The sequence below is a fragment of the Tachypleus tridentatus genome, chromosome 7, assembly GCF_004210375.1.
Source record: "Tachypleus tridentatus isolate NWPU-2018 chromosome 7, ASM421037v1, whole genome shotgun sequence".
Lineage (NCBI taxonomy): Eukaryota > Metazoa > Arthropoda > Merostomata > Xiphosura > Limulidae > Tachypleus > Tachypleus tridentatus.
Window position 1 is genome coordinate 22,911,409 of NC_134831.1, and position 12,646 is coordinate 22,924,054.

The 12,646-nt window shown below is 31.3% G+C and overlaps 1 protein-coding gene across 4 annotated transcripts in view; it reads left to right on the top strand.

Annotated features, from left to right (window-relative positions):
• Positions 1-248: 248 nt before the first annotated feature.
• Orc4 (origin recognition complex subunit 4) overlaps positions 249-12,646 on the top strand; it is a 72,135-nt gene continuing 59,737 nt past the window's right edge. For 3 of the 4 annotated variants that reach the window (XM_076510744.1, XM_076510748.1, XM_076510747.1), the window contains exons 1-2: positions 249-823; positions 7,521-7,611. In XM_076510744.1, the coding sequence (XP_076366859.1) occupies positions 621-823; positions 7,521-7,611 (294 nt within the window). In that variant the 5' untranslated portion in view covers positions 249-620. The remainder of the gene's footprint in view (positions 824-7,520; positions 7,612-12,646) is intronic. The other variant, XM_076510746.1, reaches the window with a different exon arrangement.

The window sequence follows — 12,646 nt, forward strand, 5'->3', positions numbered from 1 at the left end:
AAAGATTTGCTATCAAATTAGTATATTTATTACAACGATTTATAGAATAATTTAAAAAGTTCTAATTGTAGACACCAAAATCTGTAAATCCACTTGTTTTAAGCCTAACATTAGTTAAACTTTTGATGCCTACGGCCTTTTTTTAATAACTTTAATGAGATATTAATAAAAGTAATAAATACCTTAATAATTAATTAAGTGTATTTATTTCCTCCTTTTGTTCATATCCTTTGAAGTATTTACGCATGCGCACTTTGATAGCAAGGTACGCGGGCATTTTCAAGCCAAGCAAAATTTATGTATGTTATTTTAATATATTACACGTTATTTATTTATTTCAATGCAATTAGTATGCACTTCTTCAAAGTATTGAAAGGACAATAGACTTCGTTACTTTTTATAACATTGCTGTTCCAGGCTGTAATTATTGTTCCGGCTTTTACGTTCATCATTTAGTGATTTTATTTTTGCATCTTTATTCAGAAAGGTAGACAAATATTTTGTATCATTTCTAATTCTGTTCACCATTCGTTTAGTTATTGTACTGTAGAAAGGCTTGACAAACGATTAATACTAAAAGAGGTTCAAACTCGAAACCTTTATATCTTTTCTTTCTAAGTATGGCCGAAAAGATTTCACGTCGTCATAGCATTGTGAATGTCAAACATGGGTCTCAGATTAGCCGATGTAAAAAACGTACAGCGAAGACAAATCAATCGACAGCACGAGTTCGAGGTATTTTGAAAAAACAATTGAGTTCTAATGTTAACAATATCTGCTGTGAGATAAGCACATCACTCGGTTGTTTTGATGAAGAAAGGAGGTGAGCATAAGTTGAATTTAATGTTTTGACTGAAATTTATACATAAACTTCGTCAATTAAACCATAACTGGGTTAAGTGAAAATATGGGTGTGTTTTGTTTTTTAATTCAGATTTTTAATTATCAGCGTGTTTCATACTGTGCTCGCAGGACTTGAAAATTTTAAAATAAAAGTTTGAGTTAAAGTGTTTGATTTAGTGTTAAGGTTAATTGAGTATTTATACAGTTTGTTTCTTAATCACCTCTGTATGCCTATGTTATGGATGATATAACTGTAAGACTTCTAAATCATGTGAAAGTTTTTGTGACATATATTGTTGTTTTTACATTTCCAAAACCTCAACACAGCAATAAAAATCCACTGTGCTGTTGTATTAAGTAATTTTTTTAAGATTACAAATTTTAATATATCATGGATAACAAAAGACCATTTTTAGTTCTTCAATACAATTCTGAAAACTACCGTCAATTAAAAATTAAATAAAATTCAATCATGTTCATTAAACTCTTCACTTCCTTCTGAAACTTGCAAAGTTTCAGCATCCATTAATGCTGACAGCAATTCATTATATATGTCAATCACCTTTTAGAAAAATAAAACCCAAGTGGAGCATAGCCTGAGTTTTTCAAATCTTAAACTTATCTCTTTTTACTTATCCTACTATTTTAAAATGTAACATAAAGAAATTGCATACCTTTCACCTGTTGGTATCATATCTAATTTTGTGAATTTCAGTAACATTATTTTCACTTACTTTAACATATCCCATAAGGAGGTTTTAATATATCCTTTTAAAAAAATCCTATTCTCAGAATAATCCTAGTAGCCTTCCTTTGAAACTTGGCTAACAAGTCCGTATCCTTTCTTGAATAAGGACACCAAAACTTGCACAATATTCCAAGTGAGTTTTACTTGTGAAAGTGATTGTTCTTTCTCTTATTTCATTCCTTTCATTTTTTCATTTCTCTGCTTATTTGGACCTAGTTTGTCTTATGTGCCCAGTTTAAGCTTGTTGTTACTCTGGTTCCTTATCAGAATTCCCATTATCATTTGATTCTGACATGGGACCCATCTTCATTCAGAGATCTCTTGCAGGATAGATCTGCCAAATCTTACAGTTGGTGTATTCTTCCCTGGATATTGATGCTACCAGACCATTTCACATATCCTTACATAAGCTTTATCATCTGTCTTACTTTTGTATCTCACTTTCTCTGACCATTTGAGAAGATCCTTTAGGTCGGAACATGGATCACTTCATACATAATTTTTTTCCATTATCTTCATCATCTGATTGTTTTGTGTCCTGTGGGATTTTGGCTCCTTTTATTCACTGTTCTTCAATTTACACACTGTCTTTGAGAACATTATGTATATTTTCTTATCTTTTACAAGGTCCTGTTAGATGGCTGGTGTTGTCTCCTAGGGTATGCTTATTTCCCATTATCAACATCAGACTAGGGGTAATGGAAAGTGCAAAATTCATCTGGCCTGTCTTTACTTGTTCTCATTTGGAGATGAGGTGTTCTCCAAGAACACTGTAGTCACACTTCTGGTTTTAAAATGACTTAATTTCCAAATCTAGACATTGATTTCCATAGATTGCTTTGGAAACAATTGGCCTCAGGATAAGTGGTGTCCACTTTTTTGACTACTGCTTGCCAGGTTTTAAAAATTGAGTTTTGTGATTACCAATTGCACTGTCACCAGTGAAAGGCCTTTATAGCAGACAACTGATGGGGATCTGGGTACATCTTTGAATTTCACCAGTGCCAGTTTAATCCACTTGCCACTTACCAGTTTCTAGCCACTGAGATGGTGGACCTTTAGAGAGTACTTCACTGATTGTGTGCAGCACAGTATGGTAGAAAGTAAAGTAGTTGTGGCACTGTATGTATAGTGCAGGTCACCTCTCAAACAGTTTACTGTTTCCAATCTGTCCAGTTGAGTCAAGGTCAGACACACAATGTGTGGTCTGATCATCTCTAGAGGAGTATAGAGGGAGTCATTATGTCATGCTCCTATTACTGGAGAAGTGACTCATGATGATTTGCATGAGGCACATGTTGGAATCTTTCAATTCCATTTGGGAGTATCAGAAGGCTTGTGACATGGATATAGAAAAAGCTTGCTTATAGAGGGCAGCAGTGAATGAAAATAACTAATTCTGGCCTGGCATGGCCAGGTGGTTATGGTGCTTGATTTGTAATCTGAGGGTCACAGGTTTGATTTCCTATCACACCAAATATGCTCACTCTTTCAGCCTTGGCAGCATTATAAAGTTACAGTCAATCCCACTATTGGTAAAAGAGTAAGCAGTGGGTGGCAATGACTAGCTTCCTTCCCTCTCGTCTTAAATTGCTAAATTAAGGATGGCTAATTCAGATAGCTCAGGTGTGGCTTTGTGCAAAATTAAAAAAACAACAATGAACAAAAGTTAATTCTGTGAATAGATGTGTAAGTACTTATTGCAAATACATTTCCAGTATAGGAAAATTGTTACTTCTGAGCAGCTTTGACAAGATTACCTTTCTGTGCACAATGTAGACACTTGATTTCAAGTAAGCTTTTACCCCTCCAAGAATAGGACACAAGTCTATCTGGAGATGCTCTTAGGAATGGATGTTGAAGGTTAATATAAAGATCTAAATCTTCTACCTGAAATTCCTGATGCTGGGCTTATTTGAAGAGTTATACAACTTTATTTTACCAGCTCCTCATGCTTATATTCTCATCTAAATCAATGAAATGTAAGAGTGGGATAGATGAAGTTAATGACATATTAACCATGTATGTTGTATAAATGTATTCATCTTTAAAATGTATTATGAGATATATTTAGACATTATTATTATGGTATATGACAGCAATAAACTTAGCCCTTCATTTCAATAGTTAAAAGCAACTGTGAATTTATAACTTGACTTTATTGAAATAATTACCACATTTTATAATAATATTGTGAGGAAATATAATTTTCATACAATATTAATATGATATGTACCAAAACATAGTTCAGAAAATATATTGTTAAGAAAATATCAACCTTCTTCTAGCTTCAACATACTATTCTTCTGTGGTCATAAAAGATTGTTATAATGGAGTCAATGTAAGGAGAAAATTGTGCATGATCTAAAAGAAATAGGCAAGTGATAAATTAATACAACACCAAGCACAAAGAACAGAAAAAATGTCACTGAAAGCCAACTGTCATAAACCCCATATATTCTGATAGAACCACAGGCTCTATTAATCAACATACACTTGGCTTTTGATTGCTACACTAAAGGTGACATTTACTTTTAGAATGACCAGTGCTACACATGTCACAAGTCATCATGTACTATTACAAAATTTAAAATATCATACTAAGATGATTATACTGCACCCCCGAAAATAGGAGAATTGTTATTTTAAAATATATTTTTATTGGATCATATTACTATCTAGCTTGTGTTGAAAAGTTGCACATGTCGGTATAGCACATCTGCCTTAAAAGAGATTTTGATCAGATAGCTGAATTCATCTTGGCAACAGTCTTAAAAACTGTAGCCATAATGAGATGGCAGCCTTCATCTCTTGGAATCAGCCACTGGATCATATATGCTATCCAGCCTGCAGTGAAGTACTTGTAAGCATATAGAAGTCTAGATGCCTTCAGGTCTTGGCCTATATATGACAAGACTGTTTTAATTACATAATGGTACAAGTTGTAAGGGTTGAATGTTGTTGGTGATAGTGTTGTGTCTCTTGTGACATCAGAAAATAATCCATCTGGGAAAAGGTACAGGTTACTTTGAAAGCCTGGTAGGTGCTTAACATTCTCAGATAATCTCAATATAAAGCATCTGACATAATTTATTGCACTTTCAGTTCTGCTAAGTTTATCTTGTGCATAGTATATCAGGGTACTACAGACTCTAGAGTGATGTGTAAAATGGTGAACAAGCATTTATCACATGATTTTGGTAACATCTGCAAAATCTTTGTTGATATTGTTATAATTTTATAGTTTCCAGTCATTATAACATTTGATATAGCATGTGTATCTTCACATAACTTGGTACACTTTTAATAAATATTACAAGTGTTTTGTACACAAAAAATCACATTTATTAATGAAATATTTTTACTAAAGATTTGTCTGTGAATATAGTCTGTTTTGGTACTAGTCTGAGTGCAAAGTGATTTCATGCTTTGATAAAGAAAACTATTCTATGCCCCAAAATCTCAGATATTATTTATATGTAATCTCTAAAACCTCCTAAGTAGATTTGAAACATTTGTTTTCAGTAAGACTATATTTTGTTATTTTTCTATACTCAAACTATGTAAGACTTGTCACTTAACCTTGTAATTACCATAAAAAATAAAAAAATAAATATAAATTATGCTTTTTTGTGCTAGAATGACATGAAAATACAAATGTTTAGTCCAAATAGATTCTCATAATGCTATATATGAACATATAAATTTATTATTTTTTATTATATTGACCTTCCAGTCATGCCTACCCAACATGACATAACTTGCATTGATGCAGGGCATATGCACTCAGGCCACCTACCCAGTGATATAAAATTGACCATAAGTCTTCCCTGTCTTGGCTGTGTTTTAGTGGACTAGTATTTTGTAAAGTATGTTCATATTTCAATTACTATATATTATATATTTATGTATGTGGATTATTACTATTTAGAAATAAATTATTAAACTTATTTTTCTTAAAATATAGAACAATAAATCAAGAAGTAAAGCAAACAATTCTCATCTTGGGACGATCTTTGTACTCAATTGTTGCTGGACGTGGGTTGCTGAGCCTTTGAAAATTTTGCATGTGGAGCATATCAAACAAACTTTTTTTTTTAAGTTTTATATGTGTATAAGTTGAATAACTAAAAAATCATAAATAACTGCACTGGTATCATAGAATACTATTGCAATTTATTCAGCTTACTAATTAATGTTTATTCAGATTTTATAAAATACGAAACTCTGAGCAGACTGAAGATACAACCTACCTAATTGAAATTTTGGATCAAAAAGAACATGGAAGACTTTCCAAAGATTAAAATCACAGAGAAATCTACTCTGAGGACATTCTGTGCTATTGATTGGTTATATAAATGTCATACATTGAAGTAAGTGTATATAAGGGACTATTTCAAAAAATGGAAAGAGTTGAATGGGGCTACCATGCTTGATTCAGTACATAGGCCATAGCTCAGCAAAATAGAAAGATATGAGGTTATTATCTTATATTCTTGCTTGTCAATATTAGTAATTTGAGTTCTTAATTTTGAATGAAATTTTGACAGTGCAAACAATGTTGCATTCAATGTACAACTTGACTCACTAAAATTCATATAATGTCAATAAGTTTGGAATCAAATTGTAGATTATAATTCAAACTTTAATATTATGGGAGTTAATTTCTTAATGTAACAGTAAATATTAAAAAATTAACTCACATAATATTAAAAGTTTGAATTATAATCTACAGTTTGATTCCAAACGTATTGATATAAATTCATAAAATGGTAGTTCAATAAAATTTTGAATGCATATTAACAAACTTGATGAAATGGACTTTGATCCTTGACCCATTGTGAAAGGGCTAATGAATATATACCTTAGTTAGAAAGCCAGTTAAATAATAATAGCTACAGAAAATTTTATTCTTTTTGTGTTATTGTTTTGTGTTCTAAATTAAATACATGAAATAAATAAAAATTCACTAAATTACAAACAGTTGTGCCAAATGTTAGGGTTTATTTTTATCGTACAAGAATGTACAAGTTCAGTTACAGGTTATCTCTGAGAAAAAAATCTCCATACCTTAGCTTAAAATGTTGTTACAGAGTCAGACCACTTAGCTTTCTAGACTGTTGAGTTAGAGTTAACCTGTGGATTGGCTTTTGAGATAATGTGGAGTATGTTGATAATTTAAATCCCTTAAAACATAGTTTAATCATTAGAATTTTTTGAAAATTTAAACTGTGATTTAGGGGATATAAAATGTTAGTTTAGGTAGTTGATTGATTAATAAGGTGATTGACTTATTAATAGTTGATAAATTTGTTAGTTTATTTGTTACTTCAATTTTATGATTATTGACTTCATGTTTCAAAGAAGAAATAAATATATGAGAATATTAATGTATGAGTATATAATGTTATTTGTGAAGTAATGTCTGACATTAATTTGTGAATCCAAAGAAATGTATAGCTTATACTTAAAAAAATAAATTTCTTTTAGGATTAACTGGACAGGACTTTGCATTATATTTTTCTGAAAAATTAACAAGAACCAGCCCAACAACAGTAAATCTATTATACAGTATTTCTAGAAAGAGAAACATTTGCTATTTAAAATTTAAAACTCCTGACAAGCATTTATTGTTTTGTTTTTAAAAATGATTCACTTCCTTATTGTTTGATAAATCATTAATCAGTTTGTCATGTATAATAACACTGTAAAACATATGTTGGAAGCAAATATTTAGTGATACTGTGCCTTTGGGAAAGTCTTTTGCACTTGGAAAAATCAACAGGGAATTCTCTTGCCCATTTGATGATTTCATTGACAGTTGTAATTTAGCAATTACAAATTGAATCTTTTTAATCTTTGTTAAATTTTTGGTTCTTAGTAAGTGCTAGTCAAATCATAGTTTTATTTGATATCTATATATTTTTAGGCATCTTGAAGATTTATTATGGAGAACAGTTACTTTGGGTGAAAGCAATTCTTTGCTTATTATTGGTCCTCGGGGATGTGGAAAATCAACAGTAAGTTGAAAAATATTTTCACTTTAGATTGTTTGTAGGTGTTTATGTATAGCATTGGATTTACTTGTAATTACAAGTTACTTGTATAACAGAAGAGAAAGAAATTTATGAGTTAGTTACGTCTATTTTACTGATTAAATTTAACTAAAAGAGGACGTAATATAGGAGAAAAAGTGGAATTGAACTTGTGAAACTTGGAGAAAATGAGCATGACTGATCATTACTTTTATAGTTATATTATAAATTGTTTTGATAATGTGATTAAACAACAGTAAAAGGATTATGAGTTAAAACAAGGAACTTAAATGTATTAACAATGTTTATTTAGAGTAAACAATGGGGTAACTAATGAGATACATTAGTTCTTCGATTATGTACTGTTTCTGTTATTCATGATTGTTTCCCTTCCCCAGACCAGCATTGCATAGCTAGTTGATATTTATTTACTTTCACAGTAATGACTGCTTGCTAATGATCATGACACCAACAACTACTTGATAATACCACCTTAACTGCCTTTGGTCTTGTATATGTCTAAAAATGTGCAGTGATTGGTGGAATTAAGAGAAAGAAGAAAAACAAAATGTTGTAAAGTTAGTAACATGATGAACAACTGCATAACTTCATATCTGAAAACACTTGAAGAAATGCTGGATCTACCATTAAAATCCTAAAAACAGAGTTTGATAGGACTTGGAAAGTATGAAAATAGTTCCAGACTTCCAATAGTCCAGAACTGTCATTGATTCAAGTTCTATTTCACACAGACCTATGAATGAATAAATTAGGAGAAAATGCTGTGTGCCACAATGAAAGTTTTAGTTTTCATGGTGACCTGGCACCTGGGATTGGTTGAGGTCTGCTTAGAAGGGTTTTGAATTAATGAGTCGGAAACATATACACGTTGATAAATCTGAATATAAAATTTTGACTTCTCATCTTCTTGCTTTATTGAGATATCACTATATATGTTCAATTAACATTAACACCCCACCTATATCTTTGAGGAAATGTTTATAAGTCTTTGTAGTGTTGCTATTGAAAATGTTTAACTTATAAAAAGAGAAAATTCTGCACTTTGTAGATGAGACAACTATTTTATTTGAGCAGGAAAAGCTAGTAATTCACTGTGAAAGCTGGGACCAAAGATGCTGCTCTAAGAAGTTATTTTAATTTTATTTATATATTAGTAAAAAGTGAGATAAATGATAATGGCTTTTAGTTTTAATCTATTGATTATTTCTTATTTTATAGAATGCATATTTGAAACATAGAGAAATTGTTTTGGACAAATATATAAATTAGCATACTGTGAAAAAATATATTACACACTCAAGTGCAGATGGCCTCAAGAATAAAATGTAAAATTTTTGAATATTCATTTATGCTCTGTATTTATTGTTATATGTATTTTTAAGAAAAGTAATTAAATTATGATAAATGAAAAACTTGTTGCATTATATGAAAATTAAATGAAAAGATTTTTCCTCAACAAATGCACGCAAGCTGCTGTCCAAGTGATGCAGCTCGTTATGTCAACATTTTGTTGTGTAACTTGTACAGTTTTCTTATGCTCTTGCCTCAGTAATTCGTTGCTCTCTTACACAAGTTTGAACATGATTCAAACAGCATTAACACAATAAATTAATTGAAAACAGATAGAAACTATAATTTTAAGAGGTTTTGGAACTTATGTGAATGAGATACAAAACTGTAAGATGAAAAGTGTGTTTTTAGCAAGAAAGTCACTTTTTATCCTATACTGACTCAGTAAAGGCTTCATAAATTTGTTGACAAACCTTTAGGAAAGATACTTTATTATAAAACCTGATTTTTGTGTTCTATATACTTCTAATGTCTACTGAAGTTTGACAAATTCAATGGCAAAAAGGTTGGTCAAAATGACCAAGCTTGCACATTTTGAGCTAAAAGTATGTTTTTTTTCTACATTTTAGCTTAAATGTGAATAAATATTTAGCTTATTAAATTGAATACAGCAATTCTCTTTTACGATAACTTTTTACAACCACTTCTATACACTAAGGCAGTTTCAACATTTGAAGACTTTTGTTGTTTTTCTTTGAGTTAGTTTTTGTTGCTTTGTTGCAGTAAATGTTGATTTAGAACTCATTTGTCAATGTATTGCCTACAACATGTATTAGAAATTGGTATAAGCTATGTTGGAGATTTTAAGTGTTTCTATGATGTTTTTTAGTGTAACCAGCTTAATATAAGTTTGAATGGAATATTTGTTAGTCATCTGACATTAGTATGGGTATTAATGCTACTGACTAGCCTAAGCAAGTTTTCACACTGTAGTCTGAACTGTGCTTCAGAAAGATTGACAATGGTTACAAAACTATCATATAATTGATTCAACTGAATTTGCACTTCATTGAGTCTTATATACAGGTAGTCAGTGTTTCATGTTAATTGCCAGTTTGTCACTGAATTAGCAAAAATTGGTTCAGTACACATTTAATGGTTGATGGTAGCAAGCATTGTTACTGTAACTAAAGTCTATCGAAATAATTGCAAAACAATGATGCAGGTGCTTTTTCAGGTATTCATTTCAAAGGTAGGCCATAGAAAGTACATCACATGCACAGTTGATTGATATAATTAAATTGTGTGTCTTTTAACTGTCACATAATGAGTACACCTAAAGTTTTCAGTTGTTATGCAATGATGCATAACTTGCATATTTCTCTTTATGCCACGTATATTAAAATTGTATAGCTAACATTGTTGCCCATCCACAAGCTCGGGAGGTAAGATGTCAAAACTAGAAGAAATCTTTTATTAAATTCACAACCAGCATCTCTTCTACTGCTACTTCCAAAGTCATATGGGATAAAATTTAAAGGTCAGTGGCAGTATAATTCTGTCCCCCTTTCAATCTTGCTCTCTGGCCAGGAAGAAGCTGATTTTTGGAGCATAGCCGATACTCTTGGTGAAAGTGTTTGCTGGGTATCTAGCACTTCTGCTTCATCCTCCACCTTTTTAGCCATTAAGATTCACGCAGAGTGATCACCTCTTTCCATTTGGGCTGATTGTTTTTATGACTGTAAACACCCCTTTACTCTGGTGGAACTCGAACTGGCAGTACATTGGTTGGACCTGATGATACACACTAAGAGATGCTGCCCCATCTATCTCCTGCATCTTTTTTGCCATTTTTCTGGTTGTTTGTAACTGGATCTGGCAGGAGAATGTTTTTCCTGATGTGTGGCACAGGCTATTGTTCTACCTTTCTCTAAGTCTGGGAAGGATTCCAAGATTCCTTCAAACTACCATCCAACTGATTTTATGAGCTGTTTCTGCAAGACCTTAAAGAGGATGGTTAATGCTCGACTTGTTTGGTTTCTTGAATCTAACAACCTCCTCTTGCCCACCTCTGCTGCTTGCAACTGTCACTACTGTATACTTTGATACTTCAATGCTTACCACAGCATCCAAGCTCTTCATCAGATGTGGAAAAACATGAGAATAAACAACTATTACACAATTGAAAATTTTTCATTTAAATCAGATGGAGAAAGGGCTCACAAATTGTAAATTAGGTTCTGATCTTTTTGCTCACATAGGCAGAGGTTAATAGGTGCAGATTTCAGAAGGATAGTTTAAAGATGTGTAAAATAAGGTTTGTCAAAAGTGTCTTTTAAGTAGAGGATCAAGATTTTTATTGGTCATATATTTTCTGTGCTCATGAAATTTGTTGTGAATTTTGTGACCAATGTTACTAATATATAGTAGTCTACAAAGATTGTAAATGTCAGCTAAATGCTTATTATCTATCTCTCCATAGACATCTTTTTTGTGTGCATGTTTCAGGGTTTTAGTGAGCTACATATGTACAGTAATTAAACTACTATTTCTCATGGTATACCAATAAATATAGCACAAAAACTTAACTAATAATCTACGTGTTAATAGTATACAAGTTTTAGGTTCTTACTTTTATAAGGCAATTAAAAAAAACTACCTAGAATTTCCCCTAGTGTGAGAAGTGTGACATTTGCTCTGTATTCATTCTGTCTTCACTACTTTTTTACTACCCTTCCAAGAGTGCAAAATTTGAAGTGCATTATTCATTATAATATCTATGTTTGGGCAAGGAATAATTTTCATAGCTTTCATACTTATTTGGTTACAGAGTCATGAAATAAACCAACAGATCCATATCACCATACCTACCTGTCATTTCCTCTCTTTCAGAAATTGCCAATAGATCTCTCTGACATTAAATACTATGTTATTTATAACCAGTAGAAAGCAAAGGTTTTTCTATCAGATGATGTTTTATTACATTTTCTTTTGTAAAGAGAATTGTCAATTTCACTTCCAGTCCACGTTTGATTCCAATGGGAAACATATTAACGAGCTTAGATGAAGTTTTAATGGCTGTTGCCACATAGTTAGAAAGTCAGACAAATTGTGATAGTTATAGGATATATTTAACCTTTTGGAAGTTATTATTCTCTTTTTTTTCATACATCATTTAATTAAGTAAAAACTATTTAGTGCTGTTATAAAAGAAGTAGGGCAAAGTGTCATCGACAGTCGACAGAAAAACAAAGATCCAGATAAGTGCTTTTTCTTGTTTTTCATTTGTGTTCTTTATTTAATATTATAAAAGTAACTAATATGTAAAAATAATAAACTTTTTTATGTTAGTTAAGGTTAGTAGAGATGAAATAATAGTCATAAGATGTTTTGAAGAGGTACATGTAACAGTAGCCTGTGCATAATGTATTCGATGGCATAATTTGAACTATACTTTAGCCAAAAGCCTTACAACTTGTAGTGTTACAAATAGTTGTTAGATATGGTTCAAAGGTAATGAAATAATTTAAGTATAAATAAATGTATAATGTTAGGAGTTTAAGGCTATTTAGAATAGATAAATGTCTTGTATTACAATTTGAGCTTACTTTAGAAAAACAAAAAGAGGGTTATTTTGATCTTTGTGATTATGAGATCAGTCAAATTGACAAACCTTGTATAAATTTAAGGTAGAGAAGGTAAGTGATAA